This window comes from Cygnus olor, chromosome 5, assembly GCF_009769625.2.
Source record: "Cygnus olor isolate bCygOlo1 chromosome 5, bCygOlo1.pri.v2, whole genome shotgun sequence".
NCBI classification, from domain to species: Eukaryota; Metazoa; Chordata; class Aves; order Anseriformes; family Anatidae; genus Cygnus; species Cygnus olor.
In genome coordinates, this window is record NC_049173.1 from 41182084 (window position 1) to 41201016 (window position 18933).

The window sequence follows — 18933 nt, forward strand, 5'->3', positions numbered from 1 at the left end:
TAATACAAGTTTAACCCAAAATATGCAATATTCTAACTGTTACAAGGTATTTTTGATCTAGCCCCCAAAATAAAAAAAAAAGAAGTCAGAAGAAAGACACTTTTTTCCTATATGCTTCTGTACACTCACAGTGTGAACAACCGTCCCCTTCCGAGGGAATAAGCAGCGGTAGCTTTTGTGGCTGAAGATGGAACTCTGAAAACACTGGAACAGAGGAGTGGTATTTCCAATTGAAAAGAAACTACGTTTTGGTCTCATCATGTTAGTAAGCAAATAGCAGAACAATATTTCTGACAAATTATTGTCTGTATTTTTCTTTCCAGAATTAAACATTAGTGTTGTAGTATGTTCGAAACCTACGTAAATGCCAAACACACACAGACCCCTGTAAATAAATATTTTTCCACTAATGCTTCAAGTAAAGTCTCTTCCACAAAAACATAAAGCTACTTTGTAAAGTTCATTTTTCAAACAGAATCTGCTACAATAGGATATTCACAACACAGGTTTAAAAATACAGTGTCAATGCTAGAACATGAAATTAAAACTCTTAGACAAATATTCTGACATAAGGCTTCAATGACTTTCAAATCTTTTCAACTTACACATACCAGAACTACTCTGGTACCCTTTGATCATCTAGTCAGGGAGCCCATTGACAAAAGAAACTGATAGGAGGAGTCAAATAGAGTTTGCCTCCCACCTTCAGTTTGATAATCTCAGGACTTTTCCTCCCCATTTCCTTCTCCTGCTATTCTCTAATGTTCTCCTTTTAACTCTGCCAATACAATTTCTCAGAAATAAATCCAAGAAATTAAACAAAATAACTGCAAAGCTTGAGACTAACATTATGATGCCACATAAGCAGATTTGCTCTGTCCATGTCCTCAGTTTAGCAGGAACATAACAGCCAGGAAAGAGGGAGTGAACATACTCCCTAAATAGAGGCAAGGCAGAGACTGAAAGAGAAAAGCAAAACCTCTGCAAATGCTTTGGCTGCATTTAAATGTACACCACCCACACTTAAATTCAATTCATTTCAGTTAAGGCTACACAGAAAACATGTTTTCAAGTTTGAACTTTTTCCTCTTTGTACCACAATCTAAATGCTGCTCCATCAGACAGAAATACAGAAGTTTTGGTTACCTGATGACAGCTGTGCAACGAAACATGCACCTAGCTGCAATTACAATGGACTTCAACAAGCAGATAAGGCAGGGAAGCTGCAAATTAAGCCAGGGATTTATTTATCCCTCATCTTTTCTACCTGCCCTCTCGATAGGGCCAAAGTCCTTATGTTGAAATAACATTCAGACTTAGTTGGCTGTTATTGGAAAGAAGTATTTGATATATTTGTTTCATGTTCTTTGTCTTTACTTTGGTAACTATTGTCTTACTTCCCTTTCCTCCCAAGAAAAGTCAAATTGTACAACACCTAATCTAAAGAGGTTTTTCAGACTACGATCTTAAGTGTCCTGATTTGTGGAAAATAGGGATCATTCCACTTTACAACTTTTTTCTTCAAATCTACATTGTCCCTAAACCATAAATGCTTTAAGTTAATTTTAGAAAACTATTTTTATTAGTAAATGACAAATTGAAGCTAATTAGACTGTTCATTTTATTTTAAAAAATTAGCCTGTATGTAAAAAGCATATCTGTGCCAATTTGAAACTAAATAAATCCCCAAACACCCTTAAACAATTTGCTCCTAAAAATATATAATCAAATTTAGAAAACTATAAATTATATTTAAATTTATTATTTACAAGCAATTAATTACGAAGACAGCCAGGTGGCTTTCATTAAATAAATTACTGTTAATGACACTTGCCTCATGCTGCTACTGTATTTAGCATTTGCATGCATCACATGTCAAGCACACACACTGTTGCACAGCTATCTCCAGGGTAAAAGTGAACACCTTAAGTCAAAAAAGCTTCCAGTAACCCAATCAAAAATTGTTAATTCCTTAAACAAATCGGGATCTTCCTGAAGTTTCTCACACGGGATATAATTTAAAGAATTTTAGCTCTATCAAACACGGATTGTACAGAAATGCAGTTGTAAGTAAATTCCAGTTTGGGTGATGACACTAATTTAAGGCAAGAAATAAACCCATTTATAACTAGTCCACTTGAGGTTTTTATTCTCATACCCTAAACAGTGTATTGAAGTTTATCATTTAAAAGTTACTGATAATAATACACATACAAAAAAATCAACACAGAATAATTCTTGCCTATCCACCTCGCTGACAGTGCAGTACTTTGTCGTGTATCTATACGGTATATTAGCATGCATGCCTATATTTACAAAGCCTACTTTCAGTCTTTCCAAGACTGAAGTCTTCCAGTTTAAGGTTGATTACGCCTCTCATGTATAGCTTACTAGAGGGCATCGCTTACATAGGGGGAATAAACTAATGTAAACCCTGGAAACATGGCAAAATGCACTAAGAAGGAAATCTAGCTGTTCCTTCTTACTAGCGGCCATCCAGGATTCTTTTTAAAACTGCCTATCTAGAACTGTGACAAATGCATTCATTGGCAGGTGATAAGAGAACATCTGACAAGACGTGATCGCAATTTTACATTATTCTACCCTAACACTTCTCTACCCTTCTTTTCCACTCCTACCAATCAAAATTTCCTTTCCTTTCCTTTCCTTTCCTTTCCTTTCCTTTCCTTTCCTTTCCTTTCCTTTCCTTTCCTTTCCTTTCCTTTCCTTTCCTTTCCTTTCCTTTCCTTTCCTTTCCTTCCTTTCCTTTCCTTTCCTTTCCTTTCCTTTCCTTTCCTTTCCTTTCCTTTCCTTTCCTTTCCCTTCCCTTCCCTTCCCTTCCCTTCCCTTCCCGTGTTCTTTGTACTACTCTGAAAATGGGGACAAGGATCACATGCTTTGCTTCCTGCGTTGCCGCAGAGGCCGGGCTTCCAGCAGAACTCTGATGCCATGCCCTAGCTGAACGGAGTCATCCCTGATGTAAACAGTCCATAGGTTCACCGTAGAGCACCACCTTCAATAAGCGCCAAAATCTGACTTGGTCTTAGAATGGGCCCAGAGGCCTTGGTAAATAAATATGTGGGAACCATGGAAGAAGTAAAACTAGTTCAACATCAAACATTTGCTCTGTGTTAAAATAAACTAAAGATGACCTCAAACTGCATCAAGTCATATGGCATGACTCACTGACACTTCTTAAATTCCTGGGAGTTGTCAAAAACGTAATAAAAATATACATTGCTGTCTTTGCATTAAAGCACATAAGGACCAGACTTTGGAAAAAAAAATCCATGAGAGGAGGGTAACTAAACTCCACTAGAATTCAGTGAAATTTGACAATTAACATCCTTTGAGCAGTTTTTAAAAAGGGCCTAAACAAAACATCCCAACCCTATCCCTCTCCCATTTTTAAGTCTTAATACATTAATGATAAAGCAGCAAAGGCCACTGTGTCTTCTCTTCCTTCAGATTATTTTTTAAATTTGTTCTCCACATTTAACTCTCAGGTTTTTGTATGTTTCCTAATTCCTAACAATGGCAAATTAGCAGAACTAGGATATCAGAAGACAATGGCAAATGAGAAGCTGGAGGAAAAAATATTCTGTACTGGACTGTTTCCATTTCCGTATGCTAGTCAGTAACTACCAGCTTATCTGACATACTCTTATAAAAAAAATGCATGTTATTACAAAAAGGTGAGAGTCATCCCCTCGACTTTTAACTAAAGGGCACCTGAAAGCTTCCCAACCAAAACCAGGGGTGTTGAGACCTATATTATAGAAACCAGAGATTTAGAGGGAAGAAGGAGACTAATCTGTGGACTAATACTAATTTGGGGTGGATACCTTTTGTTTTCAAACTTCTCCTTTAAGTAACAGTTTCTTCGATCAACTTTCACTTAGCAGTAATTTCTCCTTCCCCGCAACAGCAAAGCTTTAAGGCCCAGAAAAAAAAAAAAAAAAAAGAGTGAATTTTATTGTTAGCACAGCTGATATGCAAATCTGGCTTCTCTTGGTACCCTAAAGTATTTTGTTAATGCACCACTTTCCACTAAACCAACCACAAACAAATCTTTAAGTTAAAGTTATGGCCATTCCCATGTAATCTGTTACCTGTAACAAACAAACAAACAACAAAAAAAGGCAGAAGGCCTCTCCAGCCACCTAATCACCATATCAATGACACATGCCACAACAGAGAAGCACTAGTTTATTTGATTGATCATGGTAGATAAACTCCAAATAACAGAGAAATTAACAAATGCTTGACATTTGCTCAACATCCATTATTCTGACACTGCTTTCAGGATTTCAAAGCCTGGGAGTATGCTTAATCAACATTCATATTCCCCAGTGAGCTACAGGCACCATATTGCGCCCCGCCTTAGTACTGATGAAAACTGCATATTGGCCATTTCCAAAATGTTCTGGGACTCCACACAGGGCCCCTTCTCTCCCTTGTTCCTGTTCTGCAGTTTTCTTTTAAACACTTCCAAGACAAAAGCATCTGCCAGTTTTTCTCTCTGGGGATGTATGCAAAATGAACTTAACAGTTTTAAGGCAGGAGAAACCCTCACATCTAAATTCATTCATAGGACAGAAAAGGGCCTAAGAGGCCTCTCTAGGGACAAAACCCTGCTGAAATTTTCCCCGACAACAGTGGGAGCTTTATAAAATCTAAGTCCAGACAATTTCCAATTCAAATGCCCAGCATAGCATGACCTTTGTCAGATCTATGAGCCCTAGATGCACCCACTATTTTTTTATTCTAACCAGCACAGACATTAGACAGGGCACTACTGCTAAGCAGGAGGTTGAATATTTGCATGCTCTTCTATTGTGAAAATGTAACAGTGACAGCACTGTGTCGAATTCTTTTCCCCCTAGAACTTTAACTCCGTAGGAGAGGCATAGCTGACAGATGACTCTCCCAACATCTGTGTTATGTACACTGCACAGCTGAGAAACCTTGGATCACTGTCACAGTTTCTTGGAGATGACCTACACCTTTCTTATATCTGCCCATGATCAAAAAAGTAAAATCAAAAATTGAAAACACAATTTTTTTAAATGAAAAGTAAATATGGCAAGGAAGATTAACATAATTTAGTCATTAAGCTGTTCACATAGCAGCTCACCATATGTTGTATAAATGTCCTATACAAAATAATTTATCAGACCTGACACGTTGCACATCATATTGTATTATTTAATACGCTTACTAAAATTTCATGGATCAAGCTCCACTTCTGAAAGCCTACAGAAAGCCCTAGAAAATATTTCTTCATCTTCTATGATTTATTTTGATTACCTTTTACAGCTACATGATAAAGTGGAACTTGCAAAATTATGAGGTTAAGGTTTACACAGCTATTGCTTCATATACTAAAATGTAACAAATGGCTCCATGTCTATATACCATTTTACTTGCATTTAATATTCAGAAGCACATTAAACTAAGCACATTGCTTTCCACTGCATATTTTAATAATTTTAACTGGTTATTTCAGTATACATCCCGATCCACTAATGCAAAGTTCCATTGATATATTATCCCTGGTGAGGAGACTAAAAAGCTAAGAATTACAAAATAAATTAAAGCCAATGATTACCATGTAATAAATGCTGACCCTCCCCCAACCAGTCTACACAGAAATATATTAATTTCTCAAAGTAGCTGAAACATTTGAATAGTATTTTTCAATTACTGAGACTGAAAATGTTAGAACTGCAGACAAATATGACTAGATAAATGGACAAAAACTCTATCTAGAAACCTCAAAACCACAAAAACAATCATGTATAAAAATGATCGTCAGTCACTAGTGAGGTCCATCTGTAAATAGTAAATTCAAACAAAAAGCATAAGCTGGAAGCTTGTGGATAGTAGCTGTTGAATAACCAACAGGATTTTTTTTTTTTTTTTTTTTAAATCACTTAGAGGGCATACCAAACAGATGGATAAGGCTACGAAAAAAAATCCAACAGACTAAAACCATGCATTTATCCTGTAAACAGCCATTTTCTTTTTTCTCTCTCAGACCACTGATGTCAAAGGAACACAATACAAATGAGATGAAAATGTAGTCAAGACTTCTCTTTTTGGTCAATAATTAAACTTTCCTGTTTCTAATAATAGGATAAAGTATAACATCTTTCTGTGTAAGATAACTCGCTGCAATGAGGTCAGTAAACACTGTATTTGGAAACGAACTTGCTTGGCCTCACTGGAGTACCTGTCAACTGTTCAAAACAAAACTTCCTTTTAAAACTCTTCAAGAAGCAAAAATTTAGCTTGTGTGTTATTTCGATTTTTTTATATTTTATGTATCTGGGATAATGACCTTGTCTAGGAAGACACATTGCTCACCTGTGTACTGAAAACTGAAGGCCAGCTGGATTGACATGCATTTTGTATTAATGTTGGAAAGGGCTAGTGTTCAGTAGCCTTTTCTTCTGTAGGAGTATCAGTAGTGGACTGATAGGAAGTTCTGCCACCTCCTAGCCAACCACAAATGGAAACAGAAACACATGGTGCCATTATCACCATCTGGGTCCACAATAACAATGAGGAACTCCAAAAGACAATTTTGTATTAATTCACGTGAAAACCCCTTCAGTTACAGAAGCATTACCTCTATATCGGTCACAGTTTCTATGTTGTCTTTAAAACAGTTTCCAGCAAGCTGCATTACACAACCTACTACAGTTCACATAGGTATCACATAGATCTTACTCAACGAAATATTTGAAAACATCCTGCTTTCTATGGAAGAAGAACGTGTGCTATCTTAGGATATTTTTCTTCAGCATTGAAGCTTCCTGGAGCTCTCCGGGAATCAAGGATATCAAACACTTCCAAGACCTTGTGGGCCTAGATGCACATACGCAAACAGAGGACATTCACCCAAACAATAAAATCCTCTTCAGCACCACATCCTGACCTGAAGCCATTTCACCAGTTTAGATAGACAGCAACAACTGCTTAAATATCCTATCCAGATGAGAAAGATAAAGGAGGGGATTCAAGTTCAAGAAATCTCCAGCATAAAGCAATGAGACTGTCATTATCCATCAGGCTACTGGATATCTTAGGGCATGCACTGGAAGGATAATGGATCCCCTTCAAATCATAACCACATTCAAAATGTCACACACTAGAATTTAAAAAATACATACATTAAAAAAAAAAAAATCAATAAAAATGCTTTAGTTGCTGACAAAACAGAAATTTTCAACCTAACAGGTTTCCAAACCAGAATGCTTTTCCCACAGGAGGTGCAGATTCCTGTTTGGCAACTTTAAGCCTGCTGACAAGAAGTTCATTTACTTTGAATTCTTCATTTGAAGTCCATGGACAACAAGAACTCCATGAAATACAAGTTTAAAACTAATGATAGATCATGAAATCTAAGCATGCCAACGGGAGTTTGAAGTCTACTTGTATGGTACCAATTAGTCCAACAAATGAACAATCACTATATCTGAAAGAAAACAGAATTATTTTTCTACACCTTTTCTCTTTTTTTAATTATTTTTGTAACAAATTATTACACTTGTCTTAGAAGAGTTTTAATGGGATCAGTTAGCATATTCCATATTCTTAGTGAAATCAATCCCTGTCATTATTTCACTCAGTTTGGAGTATTATACAATCTTCCGAGACATTCACATTGCAAAAACACACGATATTTTCATCACAAACTTAAAAGGAATAAACAATTAAACAATGATTCTTGTAAAAGCATATATGTTATTTTATTAAGTGGTATGATAAGCTTAGGAGCATACATCAGGACCAAAATGGTTGTAGTCATTAATTTAAGTAATAAATCATAGGCCCTGCCAACAATGACAGCAAACAGATGCTAACAAGAAAATGTATTATTTAATATTGCCATGTGTTATATAAATGTAAGTGTTTAGGACATGTCTTAAATTTTTATAATAATATGCATTTAATACATTACTGTTTTGACACATACAAGAATCAAATTTATAGGTCTCATTCAGCACTTGCTTTCTCTTCTGTGAACACAGAATGGATTCCTGAGGGAAAAAAAGCTCAAGAAGTGAATGTTTCAAATGGATGTTTGCAACAAAATCAAGTTGTTTGTCTTGCTGTCTTGAAGTACATATCATAAGCATTGAATCTCGTTAAAAAAATCAAAACCAACATACTTGCCTTCATGTAAACAGAAGTTTTCTCTGAAAGTTCCCAGGAAATTCAAACAACTATGAAGTTTATCTATATATAGATAGCAAAAGATTTTATCATTTGGTACAGAGTTACAAAAACAGTTCCTTATGATCCTTTCAAACAGAATGTTGGAATTTTATAACTCTCAATGAGTCTGCTAAGTTATAAGAATAGCAGAAGTTTTATTCTCCAATGTATCTTATTATTTATACCCTACATCAGTTTAAACAATACCATGGAACGCTACAATGATTTTCACCAACTGCATCCCTTGCAAAAACGCTCAACCCCCCCCCCAAAATCTAAGGTAATTTGCAGAATTATTGAAAACATTTACTGTTCCATTCCTCCTATTCATACCCACTGTCTTTGAGAACTCTGAAAGCCTGACAGAATGATGATCTGACTCAAGACCTAACAACTGAAAGCTTAGGAAATGCAATTATGCCTTTTGGCAAATCCAGCCACACTAAACAGAACCACTATGTACACACCTTTTGCAGAACTGCATCTCTGCTGCTGTACAGCATGCTGCATGAGGTCCCTCTGCAGGAGGGTCAATTGTTTCTAAGAAGATCACTGCTTTTTCCAAACATTTTTGTTTTGCTTTAAGGAAACTGGATAATAGCACTCCTGTTTGTGTTCTGTTTCACTTTCATTTTCAATCAACTCCTCCAGGTATCAGCATAGTTCCTTTCTTGGAAGTGCTTCAGTCAATGCTTTAAAACACTTGGAGAAGCAGTGATCAGAGTATGGAAACTAAATTTTCTTCATTAAATCTACTGAAGCAGATATTAAAAATGCATTTAATATACTGGAGATGGCTGGTGGGCATCACTGACTGTGACAGGCCAGTTACTGATGAGCTGCTGTCAGACGGCCTTCTCAGCAGGGATCTGTGTCTAAGGCTGCTGAAGGACAGCAATATCTTCCCTTGTGTGTAAGCTCTATTCATCTCCCAAGTATTTACTAAATCACAGACCTCTGCACACAAACCCAGCGTTTCAGCGCATGCTAACAAATGATGGATGGCCTAGTCAATTCGTTATGTCCTGAAAGCGTGATTTCCTGCCATTCCAATCATCAAACCTCCAGAGCCTTCAGAGCTGATCAGTCCTGGAGAATATATTTTGCAGGCTCTATTAAAGGAGTAGAGGTTCTTTCCATTAGTCTCAAACTTTTTTTTTTCCTGGCTGATTTAAAGAGAACTCCCTCCTTCCCCCCTCCTTCCAACAGCACCATCGCTACTCTTATCTGTGTCAAGTATTCAGGGCATGTACCGTGAGCGTGTTCGTAAAATAGCACTCCTGGAACACCAACCAGTTAAAAAGACAGATTTTGTTTGTGACTACTATAAAACACTACAATCTTTTATTTAAATTCATCTATACATCTTTATTATGTAACCTAGACAACCCCCAAAACATTTTGTAACTTAGCTTCTTTGATCAAATACCTTTTACAGCAAGGGAGCGCTCAAAAGGACTCGTTTTCTTTGTATTTGCCTAGTGAAACAGATCAGAGCTCTCTTAATTGTGTTCCTCCTAAAAGGATAAGCCACTTAGGAATAAACTTCCGATGTTCCAAAGACAGGTTAGCTGTCAAAGAAATAAAGCTTCCAGATTTCTCCCTTTTCATAGCAAGGCAATATACTTGACACTCTTTCATCTACATGCTAGAGGAGAAATTTTATTTAGCTTACCTATTCAATGATCTATAGGAGCAGAATATACATACCTCACACTTCTTACTCTGAAACATGGAGCTTCAAATGAATCAGCCTACACCTGCTGAAGAGTTAGTTGTCTTAAGGTACAGCACAGTTTTCAAAGGTGGTATAATAGATATAGGTAAACTTTATGTAAATAAGCATTTGGTTACTCTAAAATGCAGAGACCTTGAATTTCCATGCTTGCTAGGTGTAATCCAGCCATAGCGAGCACAAACTAATCCACGTTGCCCTACCATTCACCTCAACCTTGACCTGGAGATTAAACTCACTTTTATTGCACACAAAGGTCATCTGTGTTAGGTCAAAATTCAAAGTCCCTTGTCATCTAAGGTTGATATATTCCAACCTTTCCTACTCTAATGCATCAAATTTTTCATGGTGAGGTCATATTCAGCAGACAGTGTATTCAGCAATTTATTGTGCCATTGTAATATAGCCCAGAATATGACTGTCCAAAAAACAATACATGAATAAAATATTTTTCTCTCAGATGTACCAAATCCCCTCTGCTCATAAAACTCTATCCTAGACTTGTTTGCAGACTTCAGAATGACACAGTAAGGAACTGGTTCTAAAATACAATCAAGAATTATCATTTTACCATCATTGTCCATTGTACAAGCAACGTGAGTATAAAGGTATTCTAAAGTCCACAAGTCAATTAAAATGCACATATGGTCAGTGTTAAAACTTCCACTTCATCCTTACTTAACAACAACCGTAATCTGGCCCTTAAATCTGTAGACATCTGTTGGTCTCTCTGATGACACCAATCTTGCTTTAGAATGAAATACTCAGTAGTGTTACAGGATTTACACTTCTGTTCTACTGCTGATTATCACTACCGTATCATTTGTAAAGTGGCAAAAAGTACAATCAAATTAAACTTTAAGAAACAACACAGTAACATACATTGTGACAAAAACAAACCCTGCAGCTTTGACATATAAAAGGATTTTCTTTCTCCCTCTCTTGCTTTTTTTCTTGCTTTTCCTTTCTTAATTTTCTTTCAATTTCCTTTTCTTTTCCTTTTGGTTCTTCTTTCTCTGTTCTCCCCCTCCCCCCCCCCCCCCCCCCCCCCCTTTTGTCTTCTCTTTCTCTTTTTGCTCTTCTCTCTCTTTTCCTGTTTTCTGTTTTTTCCCCCTCTTCCTCTTTCTTTCCTTCTGTACTAAGCAAGAGCACTTAACACACAGAGCTACAATAGATTCAGAGCACATTTTTTAATTATAGAGAACCCATTTCCACTTCTGCTCTGAGACCTCCTCCAATCCTTGTATTTCACCATCAGTTCTTCAAAGGATATAGGACTGGCTTCTAAATGGTTTAAATAAATTCCTCAAGGCCAAAAACTTTTACTTTACTCAGCCAATATGAACTTCACAAGTGTAGTTAAGCTCTATTCCGCCTTTTTATTTTTTATTTTTTTGAACGAACTGGACTCCTGTATTGTAGCACCTCCTATATTGCAGGGGAAGAAGGTTGAGAGAGAAACGAAAAAAAAAAGTTAGTACTCAAGAATTCAAAAAGTACAACCTTAATTTCGGCTGCACATTTCAATCAAAATTTCAAGGCTAACCTTTAAAATAACTTGGCATTTTACTAGGATGAACCACATATGTGGGAATGCTTGTAAGAGGATGATTACACCTAAAAACACACAATAAAAATTGTAACAGAAAACCACATCGTACTTCCCTCAAAATTAATTTCATGTTGGCACATGCTTATACATGCTATCTACGCTTTAACTAACAAAAACATGTCAACAATCCTCCCAAAAATCCTTTCCATTTCTTTCCAAAGAAATCCTGAAGGCATCCACACCCTTAAGGCTTAGAATTTAACCGTACCAACATAAGAATTTTCCTTCTACATCCTATCTAAGGCTATTGGAGAACACCAAACCTCAGTAAAATTACATTTCCCATTCTGAAAGTATCTACTGTTAACAATAGCCATCTTTTAAATTATCTTATGTTATATGCCGATATAGTTAATTTCTGTGATGCAATACTTCATACCACAGAGAAGAATTAGCCTCCTTCCTATTTAAGGCCACAGCATAACCAAACAGTTTTTCAGCATGATGCACCAAACCCAACCAGTTACAAAGCCTCTAAGGCTCGTGCACTGGCATTTACAGTGAAAACAGAAAACCTGTACTGCGGTCTGGTTCATCCTACCAAAACTGTAATATCTTACCAAAATACAGATCACGATCTGACATCAAGGCTTCAAATAGCAAGAGTATATTTCCAAATGGAACACTATCAATTCAAAGGTCACATAATTACTTTATAAATTTGTATTTTGCTCTAAGAACATTTTCATCATGCTACATTTTATTGTAGGTCATTTCTGAAAATCTGTATATTGTTAATTTGCTTTTCAAATAACAAGCCAAGTCCACTTCCCATCTCTTATTATCAATCTGCTTACATGTAAGGTTAAATGTAGCTTCAAGAACATAACAAAGGTTGAATTATATTAGGCTTTTGCTACATGTAATAGGCAAAACCAAACGGTAGTATAAAATGTTTCTTTCCTCTTAGGTTTAACATAAAAGAAAGTCTCCAAGTCTCTGCATTGCCACTAAAATCCACTTTCTTCTCCCTCATGAACTGGTCTACTGAAATCAAGGAGGTGGTTAGTGAGATTTTATTATTACAATTCGTGAGAATACAGAAAAGCAGAGGGAGCTTAACCTATGCCTTTGTTTTAAGAAATAAATGTTGTTAGCTCTCATGGGCACAAAGGCAACTTTCTAAATGAGAATTGCTTGATAAATGCTTGTAGACTGAAGACTGTTCATCTGCTTTCCAAAATAATTTACCTACCATTCAGAAGAGCAGAGGTTGCAGGGAAACTGCTAAATTGTCAGCTTTGCTGCGATGACAGCCTTTTCAGACAGAAGAGAGCGTAACTGATTTCTCACACACCAGTAGGTTGGCTGCCCACAGGTAAGATTTCATTGTCTAATACACTTGAGCTTGTATATACAGAGCACAGAGCTCTGAAAGCCACCTAGACAGCCAGCTGCCCTCTGCTCTCAAGCTTCACTGCCAGTCCTCCCTCCTGGAACAAAAGCTCCAAGGAACATTACAGCAGGGAACAGAGAATTCTCCTTCTACCTTGACTCAATCTCCAGGCTCCTTTAGAGCAGGCACCAGAATCCAGAGACAGAAAGAAAGAAAAACACAGAAAAAAAGAGGCAACAGTTCTACCTTCCTGTTCCATACCCTAACCATTGTGCGCTTGTCTGTACTAAGCAGCAGCAGCATAAAGGAGGAATGAAATTGTTCATGAAAAGATAATATATTTCCTTGTAAATAAAACCAGCTGGAAGAGGAAAAACATATCTATCACCAACTCTAGAACCCAAAAGGAGGCAACAATGACAGTGGAGAAAGAGGAAGAAAAGATCACAGAATCATTTGGGTTGGAAAAGACCTCTAACATCACCAAGTCCAACTGCTAACCAGCGCTGCCAAGTCCACCACTAAACCATGTCCCTAAACACTGCATCTACACATCTTTTGATACCTCCAGGGATGGTGACTCAGCTACTTCCCTGGACAGCCTGTTCCAATGCTTCACAACCCTTTCAGTGAAGACATTTTTCCTAATATCCAACGTAAATCACCCCTGGTGCAACCTGAGGCCATTTCCTCTTGTCCTATTGCTTGTTGCCTGGGAGAAGAGACCAACCCCCACCTTGCTACAACGTCCTTTGAGGTAGTTGTAGATGTTAACTGAGTCTTAAATGATCAAAAGTTTGGCTGGTTTGGATGTCATACGTTTAAAATTCTTTAAGGGCCTTTGTTTCAGTATGAACCATCATTAAGAAGATGATAAAATCAAGCAAATAATAAACAATATATTTTCTAATTTACATTGTGAGGCATTACCATGCAGACACATTATTAAATAACAAATCTTGTTGGGGCACTTCCCAGGCCTGGTGTGAAGTATGTTAAAACCAAATAACCACACTTTAAAAAAGGCCAAAATCCACTCTGACCCAGCATATCACCTTTTTCTCTTGCTTACAGGCAGTTTAGTCCCCTTGCTTATTGGTAAGCTTCCCTTACGTTTCTGCTGTAAGAAATGCTCATCCTTATCACCAAGAAGGAAGCTTTTACAGATGGGGCACAAGCAGAACAGTACATCTTGACACAGATGCACTGATGAAAAGGTAGCAAGTGAAGACTTGCACAGAGCAGCTGCTATAAATTCTAATAGTTTGAAATCCTAGTACTTTGAAACTCCCTATAAACATAGTTTGCACTCAGAGGGGCTCAAAAAGGAATGCTTCTTTTATAGGAATAAAAGTGGAGGCACTGAAAACGAAGTCAGGCTAGAAGCACTAAGTTTGTTTAACAACTTATAATTAAGGAAGAGAAACAATACAGACAACACTAACTGTGGTATGGAAGAATACAGCACTCCTAGATGAACTGAAATATGTTTCACAATAGTTCAATGCAAAGACTCAGAAAAGTCATCTCTAAAAGAAAGCAAGACTACTGAGACAACTGGCACTGTCAGAAAGTTCCTGGAATCCCTAAATCAGACATAACAGTGTAAGAAACTCAGACTTACATAGAACAGAATCAAACCAGGAAAAACTTTGTGTAAGAAAAACCAAGATAGTACTCTAATGAACTGGGTCAGCAAACCTTACACCCTTAGAAATATTGGCAGAAGACAGAAGATTCTAGCAAGAAAACTGTAAAATTCCATCAGAATTGGATACCTAAGAGAGCAAAATATTGTACAAGGTACAGATTTGAGTAGGGTCCAGTTATTTATCAATCATGTTCTATTGGTAGGAACTTCAGGAAAAGTTTTCAAAGAGAAATTAATTACACATTCTCCCATATTCAGAAAAACTGAGGTTTTTGACTGTTTTTTCCCCCCTGAAAACAACTACACTCAATACAACTTGGGTATGAATCAAACTCTTAGAAGCTGGACTTTCCCAGGCAAGTTAAAATGGTACTTGAAAATAGTAAGTTTAAAGGTCTAACCTAAATCTTGTCACCATAGATAGGTAACACTACGGTGATTTTATGGAGATTCTACTGATTCTACTTCTACCTGCAATTTTAAAGAGAAAAAACAAGTGCTAAGGAAATGAGATTCTAACTTTTTCAGATCATTTATTGCAATGCCCTACAAGCCCTACAACTAGCCCTACAATGGGCAATCCAATTCAGACATTACGTCTCACTGAGAAAAATACTATCACAGATGAACATCAGTTCATGGCTAAAGAGAAAGTAGAAGAATAAAATACAGAAGTTACAAAGGAAAACACAAATTACTAGCCAGTAAATAACCAGGTGAGAAACAAAGCAGGAAAGCTGGCGCTCTTTAGAAAAGCACAACACAAAGCGTTCAGAATTAGCAGCCCAGTGCTGTATATGTTAAGAAGCTCAAATGAACTGCATCCAGTAGTGGCAGAGATTTGTCATACTTAGCAGACAAAATTCCATTTCGATAATCCTCGTATCATCCCCAAATCCTGCTGTTAAACACGAACACATTGAACATAAACATGAATGTTAAAGTTGAAAGACAACTGCTAAGCGTGTAACCAATACCTCAAAAACAAACAAACAAATAGTCAGATATGGAACACAAATGCTGCACTAGCAGAAAAAGAACGGGAATTTGATTTCTGAGTTTCTATTTTGGAAATTACACTAAATCTGTTTTTTTTGTAACATTATGGGTTTGTAAAAAGAATAAAGTATGAATGCTGTTATAAAGATACTTATAAATGCAGAATTGCAGATCATGTTGGTAGTCACTACACAGCATACTTATACACACTAAATTGTGGCAATAATTTTGTGGAAATTACAGATCACTCTTAGGGATAAATTGTAGAACAACCGCTGACCCATAACAAAATATGAAACATACTTTGACCTTATACAAAAAGGGAGAGAAAACTGTGGGCTGTCAAGAAGCACAATAGGCAAGAGAGGATCTAGTAGATAAGACAGTATTAGAAAAAAAAAAAGCCTGAGCAAATTAATGCAGAAATCCAAAGACTCTCAGGATCTGTGAAGCAGTAGGAACCACAAATACTTGAAAACTGTCAACTTATTTACTGTGCTCTCAGTGGAATACTGATCCTTCCTGCGAATGAATGTGCAAGGTGAAAGCAGCTTTTCTGGATGTACTTCCTAGTTTGAACCAGTGACCCTTAGTAATGACAAACTGCTTATGGACACCTTCATACCACTGCAAGCACCATGATATATTCTGGAACGTTTTCTTTAAAAGACTGAATTAGAAAGTTAGGGTTCTATTCTGTTTTGAATAATAATAATAAAAAAAAAAGGCAAAGAAGTCCAGCTAAACTCCTTATCCCTGAAGAGAATGACACAGGTTTTAGATTATAAGAAATTTTATACAGAAAATATAAGCTACAAAGTTATCAAACAGATAACTTGAAAGAGCCTCCAAATAAGCACTCGGGATGGCAAACAACTTTACACATCTCTCCAGGCAGCCTCTTTTACAACATAATTTTTACAGAGAGTACCAACTCTTCACATCATAACACGCATCTATTTCAATACATCTCCCTTGCTGCAAAGGCCAGCAGTGGTGTTTGAATGTATTCTAAATTTTTAACTGCAACTCAAAATTGCTATCCCAACAGATTTTGCTACTTCAGACTTTTTCCTCTGAGGGTTTTTGGCATCTGCCCTACTATGAAAAATAAACAAAAGGACAACAAATAAACATCACTTGCTGAGCCACTCACAGATAGGAGACTTGCAGAAGAACGAAACTGCAACTTCCTCAAAATACACTTAAAGCAGACATTTTGAAGAGGTAGCAATTCAGTGACTAAAGTAGCAGATGAGATGAAATCTTGTACCCATCATTCAAACAGAAAATTTTATCTTTCTCTCAGGATGGGGAAACAAAACTCAGGAGAGGCCTAAAAGCAGAAACTCCGTAATAGGACATTCTGATCTCCTAACATGTGACAACGTAACAGTATTCCATGCAAGCAAATCATGGAAGAAATAATTATAGCTAACCTCTGCTTTACAGCATTTGCCACATCTGAAGCCAGCCGGTTTAGAAAAAGCATGATTTTTTCCCTCGTGCAATTCCATGTTCTGTTATTAGTACTTGGTTTTTCCAGGAGTAATCAAATTCTGAAACTGAGGAGTCAATGGATGTTTTGCAGCATCAAAGGGATGCACTGGGAAGTATAAGGTATCAGCAGAAAGGCCTGGTAGTTCTCTGACAAATAGTTTTTCTCTATTAGAAGTGCTCATTTCTGTGGATACTGTCAGCAGGTTCCTACACACAGTGACTGACTTGGCAAACCACCCCAAATTCTAACTGTCTTTCAAGACAGCTTTAAAAGGAGTCTAAAAAAAGAGAATATTGTGCCTGTGCGTGTGTGGATGTACGCACGCATACATGTGCACAAACTCCCTTCTAGTTTCATTACAACCAAAGTGGTAACACCAAGCGTACACTCCTCAGATATGTGCTGTCACAGTAAGTGATTTCCCAAGCTGCAGAAGTACTGTGCAAGTTGAGCTGGGTTCCCAGCAACGCAACTCAATGTGCTCACTGAACCAACCATTTTGCTTCATCATCACTTCTTCTCTACAACAGGGTCAATGCCTCAGCTTGATTTTTAACTACATTACTTTCCTGAAAAATGAAAAGATTTCATTGGACAGTTTAAAAGCCTAAGTTAGTGTTGGCTCTTTATCCACTTACTATAAGTTACACACAGGCAGTTTCCCCAATCACACCTGTCATAAGACTAGCAAGGCTTGCTTAGGAAGCATGTGAATGATTTTTATTTATTTATTTCCACCTCTCACCAGAGCAGTAGAATATCTAAGGAAGTGATGTTTTCTGTATTGTTTCTGGTGCATTTTAAAGGTAGTGCTACATGTTTCCCAATGGAATCCAGTTTGGATTCCTGTCCAGTTCTATCCAATTTGGCATTACTGAACTTTCTCTTGCAATGTGCCTTTTACAACATGCCCTTTACAACTCTTGTTATTATCAGTAGCAAGCAAATTTTAGAAATGAAGCTCATTGCATAAAGCACATCCTGACACGTACAACCTTCCACAGTAGCCCGTGGTCATTCTGGCATGTCTCTGACAATCCTGAGTGCAGTTCGGATGAGAAAGCAGATGAACGGTCATGTGCAAGCTGCTGATCTCTTCCAGCCTTCAACTGAACAGATATCAGCATGATGTAAGAGGTCCAAAAAGGTCCAAAATGCCCATTTCCCTTTGCCACGAGGGAAGCAGCACCCCAGGCCAGCCTCCTCCCTTGGTATCACCCAGAGAGGAAAGGCCCCGAGTCCTAATGCTTGGTGTGTGTAACGAGACGTGCCAGACGCTTTGGATCCCCATGAGAGCTTTTATTTGAAGGTGCAGCCAGGGGAAGAAGCACACTCTACCTACATAACATAGCCTAACATTTCAGGTCCTGGAGAGCCCTGTGCGTCGCCGTCTGTGCAGGTGTGCGTGTCCCAGTGACTTGGTACCGTGTGGGGGCTTGAAACTGGAGGCACGGGCCGGGGCTGGCGGCGCGGCCCCCCGCGGCCCCTCGGCCGAGCCCGCAGGCCGCCAACCGGGCCCCAGCCGCCCGCCCCGCGCCGGGGGGTGCCGCGGCGGAGGGCAGGGAACACTTACCTAGGGAACTTCTCCTTCAGCTTCCGCAGGCTCTGCCGGGTGGGCTGCACGTGCCCCAGGAACTGCGCTATTTCATCGTACTGGGCTTTGCTCAGCTTCATGCCTCGCACCGCCTCCCCACCGCCGGGGCTCCGAGCGGCGCGGCCGTGCGGGGCGGGGAGAGGCAGGAGGCACAGCGCCACCGGGGGTCGCGGCGGCCCCGGGGGGGGGGCACTTCCCGAGCAGCCCGCAGAGCGCACCACGCCGCCGGCTGCCGCCGCCGCCCCCAGCCCCGCCCCGCGGCCCGGGGCGGAGCGGCGG

At 38.3% G+C, this 18933-nt stretch overlaps 1 protein-coding gene across 4 annotated transcripts in view; it reads right to left on the reverse strand.

The window, feature by feature from the left end:
* Positions 1-18908, reverse strand: part of CDIN1 (CDAN1 interacting nuclease 1) — a 126025-nt gene extending 107117 nt beyond the window's left edge. For 3 of the 4 annotated variants that reach the window (XM_040557521.1, XM_040557522.1, XM_040557523.1), the window contains exon 1: positions 18634-18908. In XM_040557521.1, the coding sequence (XP_040413455.1) occupies positions 18634-18734 (101 nt within the window). In that variant the 5' untranslated portion in view covers positions 18735-18908. Of the gene's footprint in view, positions 1-9936; positions 9990-18633 lie in introns of all 4 variants that reach the window. The other variant, XM_040557524.1, reaches the window with a different exon arrangement.
* Between the last annotated feature and the right edge of the window lie 25 nt (positions 18909-18933).